The 20,400-nt window shown below is 40.9% G+C and overlaps 1 protein-coding gene across 20 annotated transcripts in view; it reads left to right on the forward strand.

Moving 5' to 3' along the window:
- PRIMPOL (primase and DNA directed polymerase) overlaps positions 1-20,400 on the forward strand; it is a 45,655-nt gene that overhangs the window by 973 nt on the left and 24,282 nt on the right. For 10 of the 20 annotated variants that reach the window (XR_008625278.2, XM_034959484.3, XM_034959485.3 and 7 more), the window contains exons 2-6: positions 1,540-1,617; positions 6,487-6,725; positions 8,731-8,828; positions 11,167-11,296; positions 15,303-15,450. Coding sequence is in view for 18 of the 20 variants with exons in the window: in XM_034959484.3 (XP_034815375.2) it covers positions 6,546-6,725; positions 8,731-8,828; positions 11,167-11,296; positions 15,303-15,450 (556 nt within the window). In the remaining 2 variants the exon portion in view is untranslated. Of the gene's footprint in view, positions 1-1,539; positions 1,618-6,486; positions 6,726-8,730; positions 8,829-11,166; positions 11,297-15,302; positions 15,451-20,400 lie in introns of those variants that run through there. The other 10 variants (XM_024928567.4, XM_055112043.2, XM_055112041.2 and 7 more) reach the window with 5 other exon arrangements.

Raw genomic sequence — 20,400 nt, forward strand, 5'->3', positions numbered from 1 at the left:
GATGCGGACTATTTTTTTATTTGTTTCTTAAAGTATAGTATGCTTGTTGGCAAATGCCTTATGAAATATAAAAATGGGGTCTTCTCCTGAGATGGAGTTATTAATGGTTACGTCAAGGGTGTGCTATACACTGCCCTACTGATCCCCTTCCTATTTTGGGTCATGAACTCATTTCAGACCCTGAAGCAAACTGTGAATCGTTTTCGCAGAAGAATTCACCAACACATGTGAGCACGACATTCTGCATCAGATTTCAAAAAGTTCTTGACATTCAGAAGTCAGATCAGGGACCCCATGGCGGAGCCTGTTTCTAACACTTGCGCCTATTCGACTATAGGGACTATATTCTGCACAGAAATATACTTAGTTTTATATATGGTTACCCCTTGCTGAGTTTATTGCATGCTTTTACATTTTCATAATACATTTGTTTGTTTCATCCTTTCAACAATCCCTCGGGATAGGAATTCCAATTTAAAGAGGATAAGGTTTAAAGAGGTTAAGGCCGAGTTTAAAGAGGTTAAGTCCCGGCGCGGTGGCTCATGCCTGTAATCCCAGGACTTTGGAAGGCCGAGGCAGGTGGATCACGAGGTCAGGAGTTCGAGACCAGCCTGGCCAAGATGGTGAAACCCTGTCTTTACTAAAAATACAAAAAAAATTAGCCGGATGCAGTGGTGGGCGCCTGTAATCCCAGCTACTTGAGAGGCTGAGGCAGGAGAATCGCTTGAACCCGGGAGGCAGAGGTTGCAGTGAGCCGAGATTGCGCCACTGCACTCTAGCCTGGGCAACAGAGCAAGACTCTGTCTCAAAAAAAAGAAAAAAAAGGGGTTAAGTAGTTTGCTGTTGCTAAAAAGACAGTCACAGGAGTTAAACTCAGATCCCACAAATAAGACTTAGGCCTTTCTTTATCCCTCCTGAATTGAGTGAACACCAATGTTTGACAGTCCTTTTTCTGCCTCAATAAAACTGAGAAATAGGACCCACTCCCAACCTTAACAGTGGCTCTGCAGAGCAGTAATTTGCAAAGAGGGGACTAGTGTGGTTGAACTAGTCCTTATCCTATTGTGATGCCCAAACCCCTTCCTGTACTAAACTTTCTTGCCAAATTAGCAAGCATTAGCAGCAGTTTTCTGGTTTCCTGTAAATCACACTAATTTACTTACTCTGTGAACTTTTTTTTTTGAGACAGAGTTTCACCCTTGTTGCCCAGGCTGGAGTGCAGTGGTGCAATCTCGGCTCACTGCAACCTCTGCCTCCCGGGTTCACATGATTCTCCTGCCTCAGCCTCCCAAGTGGCTGGGATTACAGGTGCCTACCACTAGGCCCAGCTAATTTTTGTATTTTTAGTAGAGATGGGGTTTCACCATGTTGGCCAGGCTGGTCTCGAACTCCTGACTTCAGGTGATCCACCCACCTCGGCCTCCCAAGTGCTGGGATTACAGGCGTGAGCCACCGTGCCCAGCCAAACATTTTAATTATAGCCAAACAGTAGGCTGGAGGCAGTGTCTTCTGGCTGAAGCCAGTAATTTCTCTTTACAGAGGTATCCCAGAGGTGACAGAACTTGATCTGGGCCTGGAAGGGGAAGAATTCGGGAAAAGCAACGTGGGGCATTCCAGGTAAGAGAAATGTGTGCTGGGTGTGGGGGGAGGTTTCTGGAGTGGCTCAGGAGAAAGGAGAGGTCATTATCAATTCATTTGGTGAGATGGTGGAAGAGTAAGAAATGAAATAGGTAAATGATTTAGGGCCAGATTCTGGAGGGGAGTTTAGACTTCGTGACGTTAGTTTATCTGTGTGAGTTGAATGTTGCTATGAATCATTATCCCTGTGAAAAGTGATGAAAATGGTTTTAAGGGTGATTGGGCTGGCAGAGTTATGCTGTTTGGACGGGAGATCCTGTGGGGAGGATAGAAAGGAGGAACTGGAAAAAAAAAAAAGCACAATATATCGCTGTGTGTTTTCTTACTCCTTAAAGAGGATTTGGGGAAATTTAAATATGAGTTACCTCTGCTCAAGCATAGAAAGGCAAAGTGACTGAAGTGGGAGAAAAAAAGAAAATCCAGTCACTTATACTTAATTTCTTAAGGTGTTATTCATCCAGAAAGTGAACTTATATAATAATATTTTTGTAAATGCTTTTTGATCACATACTTTATAATAAATACTTTAGCACTGGGAGAAATAGTACGAATGCATTCCAAGAGGCTAGAAAAGGGATTATATTAAGAAAATATTGTCAAATACCAGGATATTACCAAATCATAGAACTAGAGTATTGGCAGAAAATGCAAAATACTGATGAATCTAATCTCAGGGTAGAGGGAGAATTTGGAGTTGGGGAATAGGAATTGACCAGTGATGAGAAAAAAAGAAAAAAGAAAAGGGAGGAAGGAAGGAAAGAAGGGAAGGAAGGAAGGAAAGAAGGGAAAGAAGGGAAGGAAGGAGGGAAAGAAGGGAAGGAAGGAGGGAAAGAAGGGAAGGAAGGAGGGAAAGAAGAAGGAAGGAAGGAAGGAAGGTAGGTGAGAAAGAAAGAAACTGAGAGAACTAGGCTAGGAAGAACCATGGCCAGGCTGGCTTCAGGTCCCCCCAGAAACTGGTAAATAGGAAGCATGTGCCCCCTCCTTCAGCTGCTCCTGGAATCCAGGCCATCAAGTGTCACAGCTGGGCAAGGCTGGGCATAAACGCAGGGAAGCTGGGGCTACTTAGGTCTGCGTCATCTCTCCCCTTCCATCCCTGCTGCCTCTTCTCCCACTATAGTTACTCGAAAAGAACTAACATAGCCTTTTTTCTAGCTTGACCCCCTTTGTTTGAAAGATCAGTATCAACCATGCTTAAATAATCAAACATGGTTAAACAAACATTCTGTGCAATGTTAAGAATTAAATAATAGAAACTCTTTGAGCCCAATCTTTTATTTTATTTTTTAGTAGAGATGGGGTTTCACCATGTTGGCCAGGCTGGTCTTGAACTCCTGACCTTGTGATCCGCCCGCCTGGGCCTCCCAAAGTGCTGGGATTACAGGTGCAAGTCACCGTACCGGGCGGAGCCCAATCTTTTAAAATACAATAAAAGTTTTCCTTCGGAACTTGGAAACTTACCAAAAATAGTTACAGTCCCTGAGTGGAAAGGAGCTTTGATACACAATTATGTAAAAGAAAGACAACACTCTTTCACCACCGGGAATGAAAAGCATTTCTAATATGGTGACATATTCCCCCAGAGGGGAGGGATGAGGAATGTGATAGTCCCAAACCAGAATGCCAGATGCCTTACTGTTCTCCATTTCCTTTGCTTTTTATAATTCAACCCTCCTGCTGGACTACACCAAGCCCCAGTTGTCTTCTGATGCTCACCCCAGCTGTTAAAATTTTCAAGCTGTGCAGATATGAAGGGGGCATGACATATACTGAACCTCTCTTTCTTCTTCTGTTGATGCTCATGGTTTCCCCAGTTCAGTGAGTCTTAAGCTGTTTTTTCATTGTGACTCCATGATGTTCCTGTATGACATACTCCCGTGGTCCTACCAAGATTTTTACGAAATCAAACAATTTTTCATGATAAAATTTCAGTGTCACGAAGTACGAATATCCACATAGTCATTTGTAGTCAGTTATTGGTAGATACTAGCTAGATTCAGATGTGATTGCATTCTGTATTTATTTTCTTCACTAATAATCAATGGACTTTGTTAAAAGTTAATAAACTTCATGATAGAAAGTCAGTTTCTCAATTAGGTTTATCTAAGTATAGCAGATTTTTAGCTGCATGTGAAGCAGATCAAAGTAACTGAATACTCAGAATCTAGCAATAAGGAGCCATATCACTTTGTATTGACAAGTTAAAGCAGTTTTTTTTTGTTTTTTTTTTTTTTTTGAGACAGAGTCTCGCTCCATTGCCCAGGCTGGAGGGCAGTGGCACGATCTTGGCTCACTGCAAGCTCTGCCTCCCAGGTTCACGCCATTCTCCTGCCTCAGCCTCCTGAGTAGCTGGGACTACATGCACCCGCCACCATGCCCAGCTAATTTGTTTTGTATTTTTAGTAGAGACAGGGTTTCACTGTGTTAGCCAGGATGGTCTCGATCTCCTGACCTTGTGATCCGCCTGCCTTGGCCTCCCAAAGTGCTGGGATTACAGGCGTGAGCCACCGCGCCCGGCTGAAGCAGTTTTTAAAAAAATTGCTTCATCTCCTCCATCCAGTGAATTGATATTTTCCCTAAGCATACCTGTTATGAAATTTATGTTAGTACCTTTAGAATTATATTTCTGTTTCCTAGTATATACTTTATATGTGGATTAGGTATAACTCTGAGAGAATAATCTTTCTTAGGTCTGTTACGATTGATGTCAAATTTGAAATCTGCGGATAATATGCCTTTGTTTTTTTTCTAACAAGGTCATGATGTACTATCCCCTTTTTTTTTCTTTTCTTTTGAGATGGAGTAGTCCCAGCTACTCAGGAGGCTAGAGTGCAATGTCATAATTTCAGCTCACTGCAATCTCTGCCTCCTGGGTTCAAGCAATTTTCCTGTCTCAGCCTCCCAAGTATTTGGGATTACAGGTGCCCGCCACCACGCCTGGCTAATTTTTGTATTTTTAGTAGAGACGGGGTTTCACCATATTGGTCAGGCTGGTCTCGAACTCCTGACCTCAGGTAATCTGCCCTCCTCTGCCTCCCAAAGTGCTGGGATTACAGGCATGAGCCACGGCGCCTGGTCTACCCTCTCGTAATCTTTTGTTTGTTTGTTTTTGAGATGGAGTCTTGCCCTGTCACCCAGGCTGGAGTGCAGTGGTGCGATCTCGGCTCACTGGCACCTCCACTCCTGGTTCAAACTATTCTCTTGCCTCAGCCTCCCGAGTAGCTGGGATTATAGGTGCCCACCACCATGCCCAGCTAATTTTTGTATTTTTAGTAGAGACGGGGTTTCATCATCTTGGTCAGGCTGGTCTCGAACTCATGACCTCATGATCCACCCGCCTCAGCCTCCCAAAGTGCTGGGAATACAGGCGGGAGCCACCGCGTCTGGCCCCCTTTCTTAATCTTTTAGGGAGATTCTGGTTTTCCTTCCAGGAAATACTCATTTGCCAATGAGTTTGTGTTGCTGCAAAGTTTTCTGCTAAAATTCAAGACAATGTTTATCAACTCAATAAGCACAAATGTGTTACCAAAGAAATAGGACTTCACTGTTAAATGATTTAGTACATATTATTTCACTTCAAAAAAGCCCCAATATATCTATTTTCCACATAGGTAAATTATGGCAGAGATGATATTAATGAAGAGAGGAACTCTATTAATTACCTATTTCTATGTCAAAGCCAGCCCCAAACTTACTGGCTTAAAAAAGACAAAACAACCAAATTTATTTTTTTCTTATAGCTCTGTGGGTTGGCTGGGCAGTTTGGTAGGTATCTCTGGGACTCAGGCTTACTAATGAGTTGAATTCAGATGACAGCTGGATGTCTGGAATGGCCCATCTCACATATCAGACTGCTTATGCTGGCTGTTGGCTGCAATTCCTTGGTTCTTTTCCATGTGGGCTTTCATCCTCTATGAGGCTAGAGTTATGGCATGGCAATCTCAGGGCGGGACTCTAGGATAACCAAGTCTGCTGCAAAGGCACTCGTTAAACCTCTGCTTGCTTCACTTTTGTCAATGTGATGTTGGCCCAAAACAAGTCATATGGCCAAGCTGAGAGTCAGTACAAGAGTGAGTTTAGGTGCCATCTCTTGATGGGAAAAATGGCAAAGGGTTTGTGGCTGATTTGGCTGTTTTTAATCTAGAGTGAAAGTTTTCCCACTCTTCTAAAAACCTATTCTTTTTCTTTTGTAAATGAATTATAATCCCAAATTGGAAAATTATTGCCTGGCCCCCTTACTCTGGCGTGGTTGACATGAAAGTATTATATAGAAAGAAAAATCATCCATTACTACAGACATCCAAAACTAGCCCAACTAAAAGTTGTGTTGAGAGAGAAGAGGAGACATGGACAGAAACAGAGGAAAAGGGAACTAAGAGCTGTACATTGGTATCTAGAAATGAATTCTACACTGAGAAATAATAGCACAAGAATGGGTGGACAAGGTCATAGCACGTGATACAATAAAATGGTTATAGTAAAAACCATAATGATACAAAAAGCACATATATTTACATGAGGCTTTGTAATTTAGAGATTGCTTATGTCTTACCACATTTATTTTCAAGCTAAGTATATAAAGTACTCAAGATGATATTGATTCCCATTTTTCAGTTGATTAAACTAAGATTCAGGGCGCTTCATTAACCTGTCCAAAGTCATAACACCATTAGATGAAGAACCAGGATCTAAGAATTTCTGATAACCAGCCTTGCTCTCATTCTGTGGTAAAACTTCATGCAAAGAATAAACAAGAAAATAAGTGTCAGGAAGTGAGTTTTGAAACTTTATCAAACAAAATATATTCTAAACAAAGAAATTAATGGCCTTTTTGTTTGTTGTTTGTTTTAGTAGTAATTGATAGAAATATTACGTGGGATAGGATTTATTCTCTCCACACTTCTGAACCAATGAATAGAAAATGGGAAGCAAAACTGAAGCAAATTGAAGAACGAGCATCTCATTATGAGAGGAAACCGTTGTCCTCAGTGTATAGACCAAGATTGTCCAAGCCAGAAGAACCACCTTCCATCTGGAGACTATTTCATCGACAAGCTCAAGCTTTTAATTTTGTTAAAAGCTGTAAAGAAGTAATTTCCTCCTCTTCCTCTTCTTCTTCCTCCTCTTCCACTTCCTCTTCTTTCTTCTACTTCTTCATTATAATTTCAGTTCTTTAAAAAAAAAAATCTATTATTTGTCTTCATTTCAGGCCATGTATTCTACCAAGAAAATTTAATGGCAATCTTAATGGCATGTGATTTAGGAAAAATATTCCTGTGAATCATTAACCATTTAATTTATATTAGTAATGAAAAAGAATGACACATCTAGTACCAATTAGTTTTTAAAAATTGTGATGATATTTAAATGAAGCTTTATGCTTAGAGGGAGGGGAACCATATTTATTTCAACACAGTAAGCAAGTAGGAGAAAGAAGTGTCAGCCTTTCAAAGAACATGGTGCTGAAAAATAAAAACCACTGGCCGGGCGAGGTGGCTCATGCCTGTAATCCCAGCACTTTGGGAGGCCGAGGCGGGTGGATCACCTGAGGTCCGGAGTTTGAGACCAGCCTGACCAACATGGAGAAACCCTGTCTCTACTATAAATACAAAATTAGCCGGGCGTGGTGGCGCATGCCTGTAATCCCAGCTACTCCCGAGGCTGAGGCAGGAGAATGGCTTGAACCCGGGAGGCGGAGTTTGCTGTGAGCCGAGATCGCGCCATTGCACTCCAGCCTGGGCAACAAGAGCGAAACTCCGTCTCAAAATAAATAAATAAATAAATAAATAAATAAAAATCACTAAATCAAGCAACAGATGTGTATTGCACATTCTTTTTTTTTTTGGGCACTGTGGGGAATATAAAGAAATATGAAAGAAACGATAAGATGCTTATATGATAGCGTAAGTGTGCTGTGAGTCTGATCACTGTTGCTGTATAAAATCTCCAAGTGCTGGAAGTTTTAGAAGGACCTCTTTTTCTCTAGTAAGGGTAGGCTTACTCAAATCTCATGAGAATGGTTTAAGAAATACCTTTCTTAGGCATTTTGGGTAAACCTAATTCAAGCAGCAGAAATTAAAATACTGACAGTTCATTTGAACTTGAATTTTAAAAAGATATAGATAGGGGTATGCTTGTTGGACTTGCTAATCACCAGTCTATAAAATTTATTTCAAAAAGGTTTTTGTTAGGGTGAAGCAACTGAGTCCTGTGATTTTTCACTCATGAAAAGAAAAATATGCTCACCAGCTACCTTTAGCTAAGAGGAAACAAAAGAACTTGTGGATGTATTGCTCTATTAGAAGAACCCTTATGGCAGGAGGCATGAGCAATTATATTTAAACAACTACCGCAGTAATTAACCTTTAAAAAAATGGTTCCGGCTGGGTGCGGTGGCTCACCCCAGAATCCCAGCACTTTAGGAGGCTGAGGCAGGCAGATCACTTTGAGGTCAGGAGTTCGAGACCAGCCTGGCCAGCATGATGAAACCTCGTCTCTACTAAAAATACAAAAAATTAGCCGGGTGTGGTGGCGGGCGCCTGTAGTCCCAGCTACTCGGGAGGCTGAGGCAGGAGAATCGCTTAAACCCGGGAGACAGGGGTTGCAGTGAGTCGAGATCATGCCACTGCACTCCAGCCTGGGCAACAGAGCAAGACTCTGTTTCAAAAAAAAAAAAAATGGCTCCTACATACATTTTTTTATGTACTAGGGAATTTACTAATCAATTTTAGCCCAAATCATTTATAATAATAAGTAGTTTTGAAAAATAAGTTTAATTTCATAAACTAAGAAATAAAACTATCATAGGAAGTCATACAAGTAATATTTTTAAGAGTGGTTTCTCTCCTTTTTTCTCTTTGGTCTGCATATTCTAATTGTTTTCACCTTTTGTATGAATGATTAAAAAATAGGTATAATTAGATTTTGAATGGCATAAACCTAGTGACTATTTGTCTTGTTTTTAATAATACAAATGTTCAAATTACAGTTTCTGAAAACTTGAATGAAAAATTCTTTATGAACATTCAATAGCTACAGTTGAGTTTAGGTTTGCATTTTGTGAATTTTTCTGAATTCTTTTTTGATTTTATGCAGGACGTTCATGTATTTGCTTTGGAATGCAAAGTAGGAGATGGACAACGTATTTACCTTGTGACAACCTATGCTGAATTTTGGTTTTACTATAAATCCAGGTAGGTAGCATGCAGCAGAACCACACATTAAGCTAGAGTTCCATTTCCTTTGCCTAGGAATTTTGGTGAAATTAGTTCAGGCTGAATTGGCTTCCATAGTTCGTGACCACACTATTAGTTGCTCTTAGAATTGAATTCTGGAGTTTTCTTGTCATAGCAATGCTTGAGTATCTCCCCAGGTGCTGGGAGAAAATAATCATGCACATACACGAATATATGCGTGTACTGAAAGGGAGTTTTGAAATTTCTCTTTTGCAAACAGGTATTAAATTATACTATTAATCACAAAGGAATATTTATGTTACTTACCTAGTAATGAAATATCTGCTTTATCTTGACTTTATTATTACTATTTTAAATTATTTGTTATTAGCTTTAGTTTTAATTTTTTAATTTTTTTGAGATGGAGTTTTACTCTTGTTGCCCAGACTGGTCTGCAGTGCCATGGTCTCGGCTCACTGCAGCCTCTGCCTCCCGAGTGCAAGTCGTTGTTCTGCCTCAGGCTCCTGAGTTGCTGGGATTACAGGTGCCCACCACCATGCCTGGCTCATTGTTATGTTTTTAGTAGAGACGGGGTTTCACCATGTTCACCAGGCTGATCTCGAACTCCTGAGCTCAGGTAATCCACCCACCTCGGCCTCCCAAAGTGTTGGGATTACAGGTGTGAGCCACCGTACCTGGCTTATTAGCTTTATTTTGACTGAGTGATCTATTCAAGTATTTCTTTTTTTTTCTTTCTTTTTTTTAATTTTTAAAATTTTTTTTGAGACAGTTTCACTCTTGTTGCCCAGGCTGGAGTGCAGTGGCACAATCTCAGCTCACTGCAACCTCCCTGAGTTCAAGCAATTCTCCTGTCTCAGTCTCCCAAGTAGCTGGGATTACAGGTGCCTGCCACCACGCCTGGCTAATTTTTGTATTTTTAGTAGAGACGGGATTTCATTATATTGGTCAGGCTGCTCTCGAGCTCCTGACCTCAGATGATCTGCCTGCCTCGGCCTCCCAAAGTGCTGGGATTACCGGCATGAGCCACCGCACCCCGCCGTATTCAAGTATTTCTCAGACTTGAGTAATGTGTGGAAAAGGAGAGTAAATTGTTAGCATGCCCTATATTGATTTAGAATACTTTTATTCAAATGTTGCTAAGTAGCTTCAAATATGAAACTGGAATTATTTATGTTTATATACATGCAACACCAGTTAGAGTTGAATGAAAATCATTAAGACAACGTGACAGATGTTTTGCTGAAACTCAGTCTCATCTTCCCATGTAAATATGGAGCTGACTGCTACAGGGTGTGTATGTATGTATGTGTATGTGTGTGTTGAGTTCCTCCACTACCTGTACCACCTGATGATACAATTTTCACATAACTTTTCCCTTTTCAAATTACTAGAAGTCCTTAATTTGTATAGGATGCCATCTGAATATCACTTAGCCCAAATTATCATTTGCAAATTAAGTCAGCATCTCTCCCTATTTAACCCATGTCAAAGTCATTCCTCTTAATGCCAGAAAGAATGTAACTGCAAACATGATCGTTGGGAGCTTATCAAAGTCAGGTGATTCAGAATTTTTTAAGCAATTTTTAAAATATTATCTTCCAATGAAAATACAGAATTTAAAAATTCTCATGGAAAATTCATGGAATCCCAAGAATATGGAATCCTGAAAAGAACATTTTTTTTTCAAAGAAAATTTGTTTCATGGTGACACTAAAAACAAATATAGAGGTATTACACAATATCAAACTCATCTGTGAATAAATAACACTGTAAGATTGACTGTATTTTCTAGTTAAATAATGTTACAGGATATAATTGTTGCATTTTGCTTGATGGAAACCCTTGATAAGATGAGCCGTAAACCTATGGTGAACAGTTCATTTTATCATGTTCTTATTTCATACTTGTATGTAGTGAAAGCACAGTTAACACAGTACTTGCAATGTAAGATAGACTGCCATGATTTAAAAGGTATAAGATAGAGGCTGGGCGTGGTGGCTCATGTGTGTAATCCCAGCACTTTGGGAGGCTGAGGCAGGTGGATCACTTGAAGCCAGGAGTTCAAGATCAGCCTGGCCAACATGGCGTAAACCCCGTCTACTAAAAATGCAAAAATTAACCAGGCGTGGTGGCGCGTGCCTGTAGTCCCAGCTACTCGGGAGGCTGAGGCAGGAGAATCGCTTGAACCCAGGAGGAGGAGGTTGCAGTGAACCGAGATCACACCACTGCAGCAGTCCAGCCTGGGCAACAGAGCTGACTCAGTCTCAGTCAGTCAATCAATCAATCAATAAAGGTATAATATATCAATTTAACAATCTTGAATTATTCAATTTAGAAAAAATCTCTTACACTGCTATGAAGTTATTCCTGAAAATGCTGTGTGCAAGCTTTATTTTGATTTGGAATTTAACAAACCTGCCAACCCAGGAGCTGATGGGAAAAAGATGGTTGCATTACTCATTGAGGTAAATGGCCAACTCAAGTTTTTCTTATTTCTATCTATTCATCTCTTCATTGGCTTATTCATTCAGTGAATTCAGCCTACATAATAGTAGGTTCTGTATCTCTTCTTTTTCTTGCTACTCTTCCTTTTGACTTCAGGATTTTTTAATATTAGTTGTATGAGTAAACTGTGAAAAGGAAGGAAAGTTCAATTTGTGTTCATATAGTTTGCAATTTTACTGTCTGGTAAAAAAAATGCTTTGAAAAAGATGTCAGTTTGAAAATTTTCTATATTTTAAAATTATATATTAATTCTCTGACTTCCATTACGAATAGCTGACTTTGGTAAAAGCCAGGCAAAATAATTTTTACTGTAAAAATTGGGTACTGAGATGAACCTCAAGAACAGTGACTACAAATAGTATTAGAATTTTCGAGCTTGCAGGAATTTTGGAAATCATCTTATCTTGTCCCTTTCAAAATGCGGAAATTAAGGCCCAGACGAAACTAATTCCTATTCAAGGTCCTACAGCTAGTAATGGTAAAATCTTGTCTAAAAATATAGTTACTATTTTTAACTAAGAGAAAAAATATTGTAGTTCTTTATTTTTGATTTCGCTGTGTCAACCAGGAAGTTACTAATAAAAGGAATAGCATGGACTTGTGCAGCTAAGTTCTATTAGGATTATTTCAAAAAAAATTTTCAGATTGTATCACAGGAAGTTGTGTTAAAATTGTATTGACTATTATTCAGCCTAAGTGTAGGTACTGACACTTATTGACTAGCTATTTTTCTTTTAAATGTTAACTGAATAATAATGTTATAGATTACCCATTTTATAACTTTTAAAATGTATCCAGATTAAAATGTTTTTGATAAAGAATATCTGCTAGTATTCTCTGTTGGACCTCTATATGCTTGATTTTAAATCTTTGTGAAAATGTATGTGAATGCTATTTAAAAAATATATAGAATGTTAGCTTTATCCTGGCTTTGAAGCAGAAGAAATATATATAAAGTCCCCCACCACCCCCCAAAAAAAACCCCAAATTATATTTTTCTTCAAATAGCCATTGAACCCTTAAAAATAAATTTAGATGCTTATTTCATTACAGCTGGTAAATTCTGTTTAATTTTAAACCTTTATTATTATTATTATTATTATTATTATTATTATTATTATTTCTGAGACAGAGTCTAGCTCTGTCGCCCAGACTGGAGTGCAGTGGTGTGATCTCAGCTCACTGCAATCTCCGCCTCCCAGGTTCAAGCAATTCTCCTGCCTCAGCCTCCCGAGTAGCTGGGATTACAGGTGTGTGCCACCATACCTGGCTAATTTTTGTATTTTTAGTAGAGATAGGGTTTTGCCATGTTGGCCGGGCTGGTCTTGAACTCCTGGCCTCAAGTGATATACCCATCTCTGCCTCCCAAAGTGCTGGGATTATAGGCGTGAGCCATTGTGCCTGGCCTAATTATGTTTTTAGTAATTCATAAGTATTGACTTTCTTCTACAGTCTAAAGTAAGATTTCTTGTGTAGTTTCTCCATGGGCTACAAGGAACCTCGATTCAGAGATTTTCACTGCCACTTAACATTGCATATTAGCAAAGAAGTACCACATTGCATTAGAAACTAGAAATATTTCTAATGAAATGAACACTGGAGCAAATTTCATTTGTAACACATATTAATAAACACTGGTATGGCAAAGACCATGTAGGCGTTTAGAATTTTTTTCTCCTTATTCTTTATACTACTTTATCCAAATGAGTCTTGAGCAGCTAATCTTCTGCATCAGCAAAACTGTTGGAAGAAACTGTAGAAATCGAAGTTCAAAATTATACAGCATTTTTATTTAACATGTTTACCATGTTGATAGAACAGTTCTCATTGGATTACTTTAGTTAATACAATGCTTTTTATAATGATTACATTGAAATTAATTTCATTTATTGGTTACTTTGTATGCAATAAGTTTATAATCCAGTAAGTACGTTTTCCTTTGAGTCTTACTGTGAGGAGGCATAATTAGGTTAGCTCTTATGTTAATTTAGCAGATGGTTAATAATAATTGGTGATAATGTAAAATACCCTTTGGTTCAGTGGCTAAACTGACACATTTCAATAAGCCCCTTCTCCCCAGTTAGAATGAATTCTGGTGCTAATGTATTTTATTAGGACCACGTTTCAGGGCAACATTATCCACTCATATAAGTTTAACTTCTGGATTTTATAATTTAATTATTTAAGTAACTTAAAGTTTTAATTAAAGTTAATCTTGGGAAATAGAATTTAGGAGAATATGATTACTTGTCCTACCTAAAGCATCACTAAATTTATTCTCTGTAGCTCCAAAAGTACAGAAGTCGACTTCATTCATCAAACAGTTTTTAGTCCCTACTAAGTGTCAGGCACTGTGCCCAGGCACTAGGATTACCAAGTGGTAAGTCAAAGAGACATAATGTCTGATGGCATATACTTTGTAGTCTAATGGAGGATAATACATTAGGATAGATTTAGCTGCCATAATAAAGACCCAAAATTAAACTGGCTTAAACAAGACGGAAACCTATTTCTCCCCCAAGTAATATCTAATGTGGCTCCGAAATGTTAGGGACTAGGCTTGTTGCTTTGCTGTCCCTAAGATGTTGCCTTCTTCCATTGTCCAAGATGGCTCATACCACTGTGTCTGCATGCTAGTCAGTACAAATGGAGAAGGGGAGGGCATGCCCTTTGCCTGTTAGAGGATCACTTAGAAGTGGCCTACTTTCCTTCTCACGTCCCATTGGCCAGACTTAGCAGCCACACCCTGCTGTAGAGGAGCCTGGGAAATGTAGTCTTTGTTCTGGATGGCTTCCAATCTAGCTAAAAAATTGGGATTCTGCTTCTACAGAGGGAGAGAACAAATATGGAGGAAGAGCCCCTGTAATACAGAGGAAACATGTCAAACTAATCACATAAATCAACCTAAAATTGTAAGTCTATAAAGAGAAAAAGAGTATGTAGGGGGAATTTGATGTAGAGAGGGAAATCAAGGAAGCCCTCTCTGTGAAAGAATTTACAGAAGAGTAAAGCCAGAGGGCATGAGGGCAGTGTGGTGTTGGAAGAATGCCAAAATATCATTAAAAATACAATTTATTGCATAACTTTTAGGTATCTAAACTGATGGCAGTTCATAAACATTTTTGCTCATGTCAAGATAATATTGCATGGTAGTTCTTAGTAGCTTCATTTTGCAAATGAGAAAATTGAAGCTTTAGGGACTTGTCCTAAGGCTGCACAACCAAGGCTTTTTTAAGCAGTTACATGTGCTAAAAATTTCATTTTCTTGTTTATTCCTTAAAGCAACTCCAAAAGGTAGCTGCTATTATTATTCCTGTTTAGCAGCTGGGAAATGTTAAGGTTTCGATTTGACCAGAGCCATAGAGCTGGCAGATGGCAAAGCCAAAACTGACACTGACCTGTCTCTGACTCCAGCCCCCGTGCTTGCTGCCTTTCTATTGTGCATGGCCTTCATGCCCAGTGCCTTGTAGTCTCAGAGGCTGTATTCTTAGAGCTGGAGTCAGGCTCAATATGAACTAGACACTTTCTGGTAATTAAAACCATTAAAAAAAATGAATTAATGACTTTTTTTTTTTTTTGAGATGAAGTCTCACACTGTCACCCAGACTGGAATGCAGTGGCACCATCTTGGCTGACTGCAACCTCCGCCTCCTGGGTACAGGTGATCTTCCTGCCTCGGCCTCCTGAGTAGCTGGGACTTATAGACACCACGCCTGGCTAATTTTTATGGTTTTAGTAGAGACTGGGTTTTACCATGTTGGCTAGGCTGGTCTCAAACTTCTGACTTCAAGTAATCTGCCCGCCTTGGCCTCCCAAAGTGCTGGGATTACAGGCATGAGCCACCGCGCCTGATCAGAAATTAATGACTTTTTAACTCATAGATGATATGTAAAGAGATGCTTATTGCTTATAGAAAAATTTTAAAACAAAAAATATAAATTATTTGCATTTTACTTGTGTTTTTAGTATGTGCGTAAAGCACTTCAAGAGTTATACGGTGTTAATTGCTCAGCTGAAGATGTTTTGAACTTGGATTCTAGCACTGATGAAAAATTCAGCCGGCATTTAATATTTCAGCTCCATGATGTGGCATTTAAAGATAATATTCATGTTGGTAAGTACACGGCTTTTTAAAAATCATGGAGTTGTATTCAAAACTCATATGTTCTTATTCCTCTTAAAATTTTGTGTGTACTTATCAAGTTTTATGGTCATTAACTTATCCTAAAAAATGCGATGTAGGCTGAGTGCAGTGGCTCACACCTGCAATTCCAGCACTTGGGGAGGCCATGATGGGCGGCTCACTTGAGGCTAGGAGTTTGAGACCAGCCTGGCCAAGCTGGCGAAACCCTGTCTCTACTAATTAGCCGGGCATGGTGGTGCATGCCTGTAGTCCCAGCTACTCGGGATGCTGAGGCACAAGGATTGCTTGAACCCAGGAGGCAGAGGTTGCAGTAAGCCAAGATCACACCACTGCACTCCAGCCTAGGCAACAGAGTGAGACCCTGTCTCAAAAAAAAATCATGGCAATGTGTTTCTTCATGTTTTCAAGATGTTCCCTTAGCTTTGGACCTGTCTTTCTGTCCTAGACACATCAACCTATTCAGGACATCTTTGGCATTTGCATCTCTAATCCTAGATACTGGGATGGCCGTCCATGTCCAGATAGTGGTTTCTGCTCCAACATGATTTATTTCAGTTTCCTGGAAAGTGCATGAGAGGCCTTTCCATTTCAAGCCTTATCTGCAGTCTCATTTCTGGATTTCTGACCTTTGCTTCGGCCTTGCTTTGGGGCTGCGGTCCCAGGTCGTATCAAAGATGGCTTGTTTATTGTTCCAGGCAGAGCTTCAGGGTTGGGATAATTCTAGATGTACGAGTCTGAAAGTGAAACCAGATTATTTATCTCAGGCCTGGGCCCAGGTGTAAAACAAAGTCAGTCCAAAGGAGAAACACATAGTTAGAATGGGAACACCATATGAAGGTCTGAATAAAAGCCAAATCCTGAGTGCTTATCAAAGCAGGGGTGGGGCAAGGGTCCAAACAGCAGATGATTGACTGAAGCTCAGGTAGCAGGTAATTCAGTTCAGAGCTACTAGTGTCTTAGAGTTTCACGGCCACCTAGAGTAAAAGGTGTGGACATGGTCACTAAAGCACTGGCATGAAAGCCAGGAACCTGATTTCTGGATTAGGGGAAGGTGGCCACAGAGACCCAGCATGCTGTTTTCACAAGGCTCTCGTCACCTGCCTGTTTCCTGGTAGCTCAGCTGGACGTTCCTTCTCAGTCTCTCTCCCTCATCCTGTGAGAAACACAGTCACCCATCGAAACCCAAAGAATGGACTTAGAGGCATGGAGAACAGTGAAAGTGAGACTTTTTTTTTTTGAGACAGAGTCTCGCTCTGTCGCCCAGGCTGGAGTGCAGTGGCACGTTCTTGGCTCACTGCAACCTCTGCCTCCCGGGTTCAAGCGATTCTCCTGCCTCAGCCTCCCGAGTAGCTGAGACTACAGGCGTGTGCCACCATGCCCGGCTAAGTTTTTGTATTTTTAGTAGAGGCGGAGTTTCACCAGGTTAGCCAGGATGGTCTTGATCCCCTGACCTTGTGATCTGCCTGCCTTGGCCTCCCAAAGTGCTGGGATTACAGGCGTGAGCCACCGTGCCTGGCCGAAAGTGAGACTTTTAATAACGGCCTTACAAGATTGGGTGTCTGGTAGACAGGCACATTCAGGGCAGTTACAGCAGGTAATTTATCTCCTAGCACGCAAGTCCCTCCCCCAGTTCCTCATTGGCTGAGTACTATGGGGTTAACAATCTTTCCAGACATCGCCTAAGTTTCACTATCCCCCTTCTAAGGTTATACCCCATCCCCTTCCCCACTTGAGTTTTGATTTTCCAATAACAAACTTTCTTCCTTTTTATGGGCTGACCCCTCCTCTACATTCTGTTCACTTATTATGACTTTCTAGGTGCATGAGCCGTGTGGTTTGTTACATTTGCAGGCTGGCTGCCGGTACTTAGATTTATCATGGCTTGAAAATGAACCATTTAAAATGTTTTCTCACAATCCTTCAGATATTAGTAATGGTAGAGTCCATCTTTGACCCTCTTCCCACTCTGTCCTCACCCTTGATGATCAGCCACCATCATGGCTTTGATATGCATCTATGTTGATGACTCTGAAATCTTTGTCTTCAGCCCAGATTGTTCTAGACGTCAGACCCATCCAGCCAACTGCCTCTAAACACTCCCCACACAGATGGTTCCAATTTGGCATGTCCTGTGCTGAGCTCCTCATCCTTCCCCAGAGTCACATCTTCTCCGTGATGTGTGTATCAGTGAGTGGTGTCACCAGTTACCCAAGTAGACACGTTGGTATCATCCTTGCCCTCTCTGTGCCTCTCGCCCTACTTAGCCAGTCAGCTGGCTAGAGTGCGCTGATTCTGCCACCTGTGTGCCTCAAACCCTCCAGTGATTATTCGCTGCCTTCAGGCAAAAGCATGGATGCCTTAGCTTGCAAAGCGAGGCCCGCTGTGCTCCAGCCTCATCTTCTGTCACCCTGCCCTTTGCATTCAGCCCCTGTCCAGGGCCACATTTCCTCTAGTCCATGGGCCTTTGAACTTTTTGATGCTGCTGTCTAAACCGTTGTGCCTCCAGATTCACCTGGCCTGTTAGGATTCTGTAGACATCAAGCCATGTGAGAAGCTGTTTCTGTCATATCTCAAACCCTAAGCCTTACTTGGATTAGTGTTCCTCTGGGCTGCAGAGAGCGTCCAGGGCTTATGGTGTCAAAGCATTTACCACTTCCTGAGGTCATTTCCTGTTTTCTTTGTCATCTCCTCTATTCTACTTAATGTTTCTCTAGGGCAGGGACTATTTCTTACTTTTGTATTTCCAGAGCTTAGCCCATAAGAAAAATATCATTATCAATAATATTACTAATAATATTAATTACTAATATTATTAATTATTAAAAGCGATTATAAATACAAGTCGGCATCCTCATCTCCCGCCACCCTGCCCTTTTCATTCAGCTCCTATCATGGGCCACATTTTCTGTAGCGCTTGGGCCTTTGCACTTGCTGATGCTGCTGTCTGACACGATGTGGTCTGTTCACCTGGTCCTCCTTCCCATTCGTGCATTCATTCAGAAGGCATTAATAAATACCTTTAGGGACTTGTCCTAAGGCTGCACAACAAAGGCTTTTTAAGCAGTTACATGTGCCAGGCACTGTGCTAAGTCCTTAGTTTCATTTTCTTGTTTACTCCTTACAGCAACTCCAAAAGGTAGGTGCTGTTGTTACTCCTGTTAAGCAGCTGGGGAATGTTAAGGTTCAGATTTGACCAAAGTCACAGAGCTGGCAGATGGCAAAGCCAAAACAGACACTGAGCTGTCTCTGACTCCAGCCCCCGTGCTCGCTGCCTTTCTGCAGTGTGTGGCCTTCATGCCCAGTGGTATCTGAATAAATCCCTTCCAAATGAAGCGTGAATAGTGAGGAGGGACTGCCGTCAGGGTGTGGAGGCAGAGTGCCAAACAGGCTGTTTCTTTGCTTGCCGTTTACTGGTCATCGTCTGCTCCATGGCTACTAGCCACAGGCCGAAAGCTGAGAACCTCTTGCTCAGGAAGAAGGAGGGAATAGAAATTTGTGAGGTACCAGCAGTTTCTGCTACAGGTATCTTCTGAAAGCAGATGGCATTCATCTGGGCTTTCAGTAAGATTTCATTGTATAGTCAAAGGTAAGAGAAAGCCTTTACAGTCAGAACAACATAAGCAAAACTATAGAGATAAGAGTGCGTGGCTAATTTGGGGACAGTGAATGGTCTAGTGTGGCTAGAGAGATGCGATCAGGCCTTGTCCTGGGCTGTCAGCTCAGCCCCTTTCCCCTACAATTAGGAGCTGCCAGAGCCAGAGGTACAGAGAATATGAAGTAATTCAGAATTTTTCCTTGTTTCTTCCCTTAGTGTGTCTTTTGATGACATTTCTAGTTGCTGTTGTCAGCCTTTCAGAAAAGAGAATTCAGTTAAATGTAAGAGATCATAGATCTTGATCTGCCTAAAAATACTCTTCTGCCAGTTTGCTGTCATACCTGAAATTTCTATGACTGACTAGTCTTTTGAGTTATTTCCAGCAAATTAGATAGTTCCTGTCCTCATGAGGGTTGGGGGCAATAAGATCCTGGAAGGGAAGTAGAAAGCAGTGTGGTTTGCTGGACCAGTGTGTTAGCGTTGATGCTGGTGACAGTCATCATGTCATGGTCCTGGCCATGGTCGCTCCATGCCAGGGTTCCAAGACCTGTGGCCTCCCCAGCACTGCCATTGCCACCATTCCTGCAACCATGCACTCTCTTCTCTTATTGTCTGGGGTCAAGTAGCTGCAATGTTAAGTTTTCAGGAAAATTAGCTTTATCAGTTTAGGTTTATATTGCTTTGTTGTCCTTTGATATGTTGTGATTTCTTTTCACTTGGTGTTTACTTTCTCTCCCTCATTGCAGAAGTAATCCATCCTGTACCAGCATATCACTGCAAGGACCAAATGCTTTTGCTTTGATTTTGACATTTAGTGCTTTAGAAGAAATTGGATTTGTTTCTTTGAGTAGGGAAGTAATTTTTTTTTTTTTTTTTTTTTTTGTGAGACAAGAGTCTCACTCTGTCACCTAGGCTGGAGTGCAGTGGCATGATCTTGGCTCACTGCAACCTCCACCTCCCAGGTTCAAGCAATTCTCTTGCCTCAGCCTCCAAGTAGCTGGGATTACAGGTGCCCAGCACCACGCCTGGCTAATTTTTGTATTTTTAGTAGAGACGCGGTTTCACCATGTTGGCCAGGCTGGTCTCAAACTCCTGACCTCAAGTGATCTGCCCACCTCAGCCTCCCAAAATGCTTGGGATTACAGGCATGAGCCACCACTCTTGGCTGAGTAGGCAAGTAATTAAATCTAATGTGAAGAAATAAAAATTTGAATTTAGAGTATGCATTTGTTATAATGTAAGGGCCCAAGCCTTTCTGGTAAATAAAGTGAAGAATGAATCTAAACAATAACAGTTCTACAGATTAAAATTAAATTTTTCTTACA

Source organism: Pan paniscus, chromosome 3, assembly GCF_029289425.2.
Source record: "Pan paniscus chromosome 3, NHGRI_mPanPan1-v2.0_pri, whole genome shotgun sequence".
NCBI lineage: Eukaryota > Metazoa > Chordata > Mammalia > Primates > Hominidae > Pan > Pan paniscus.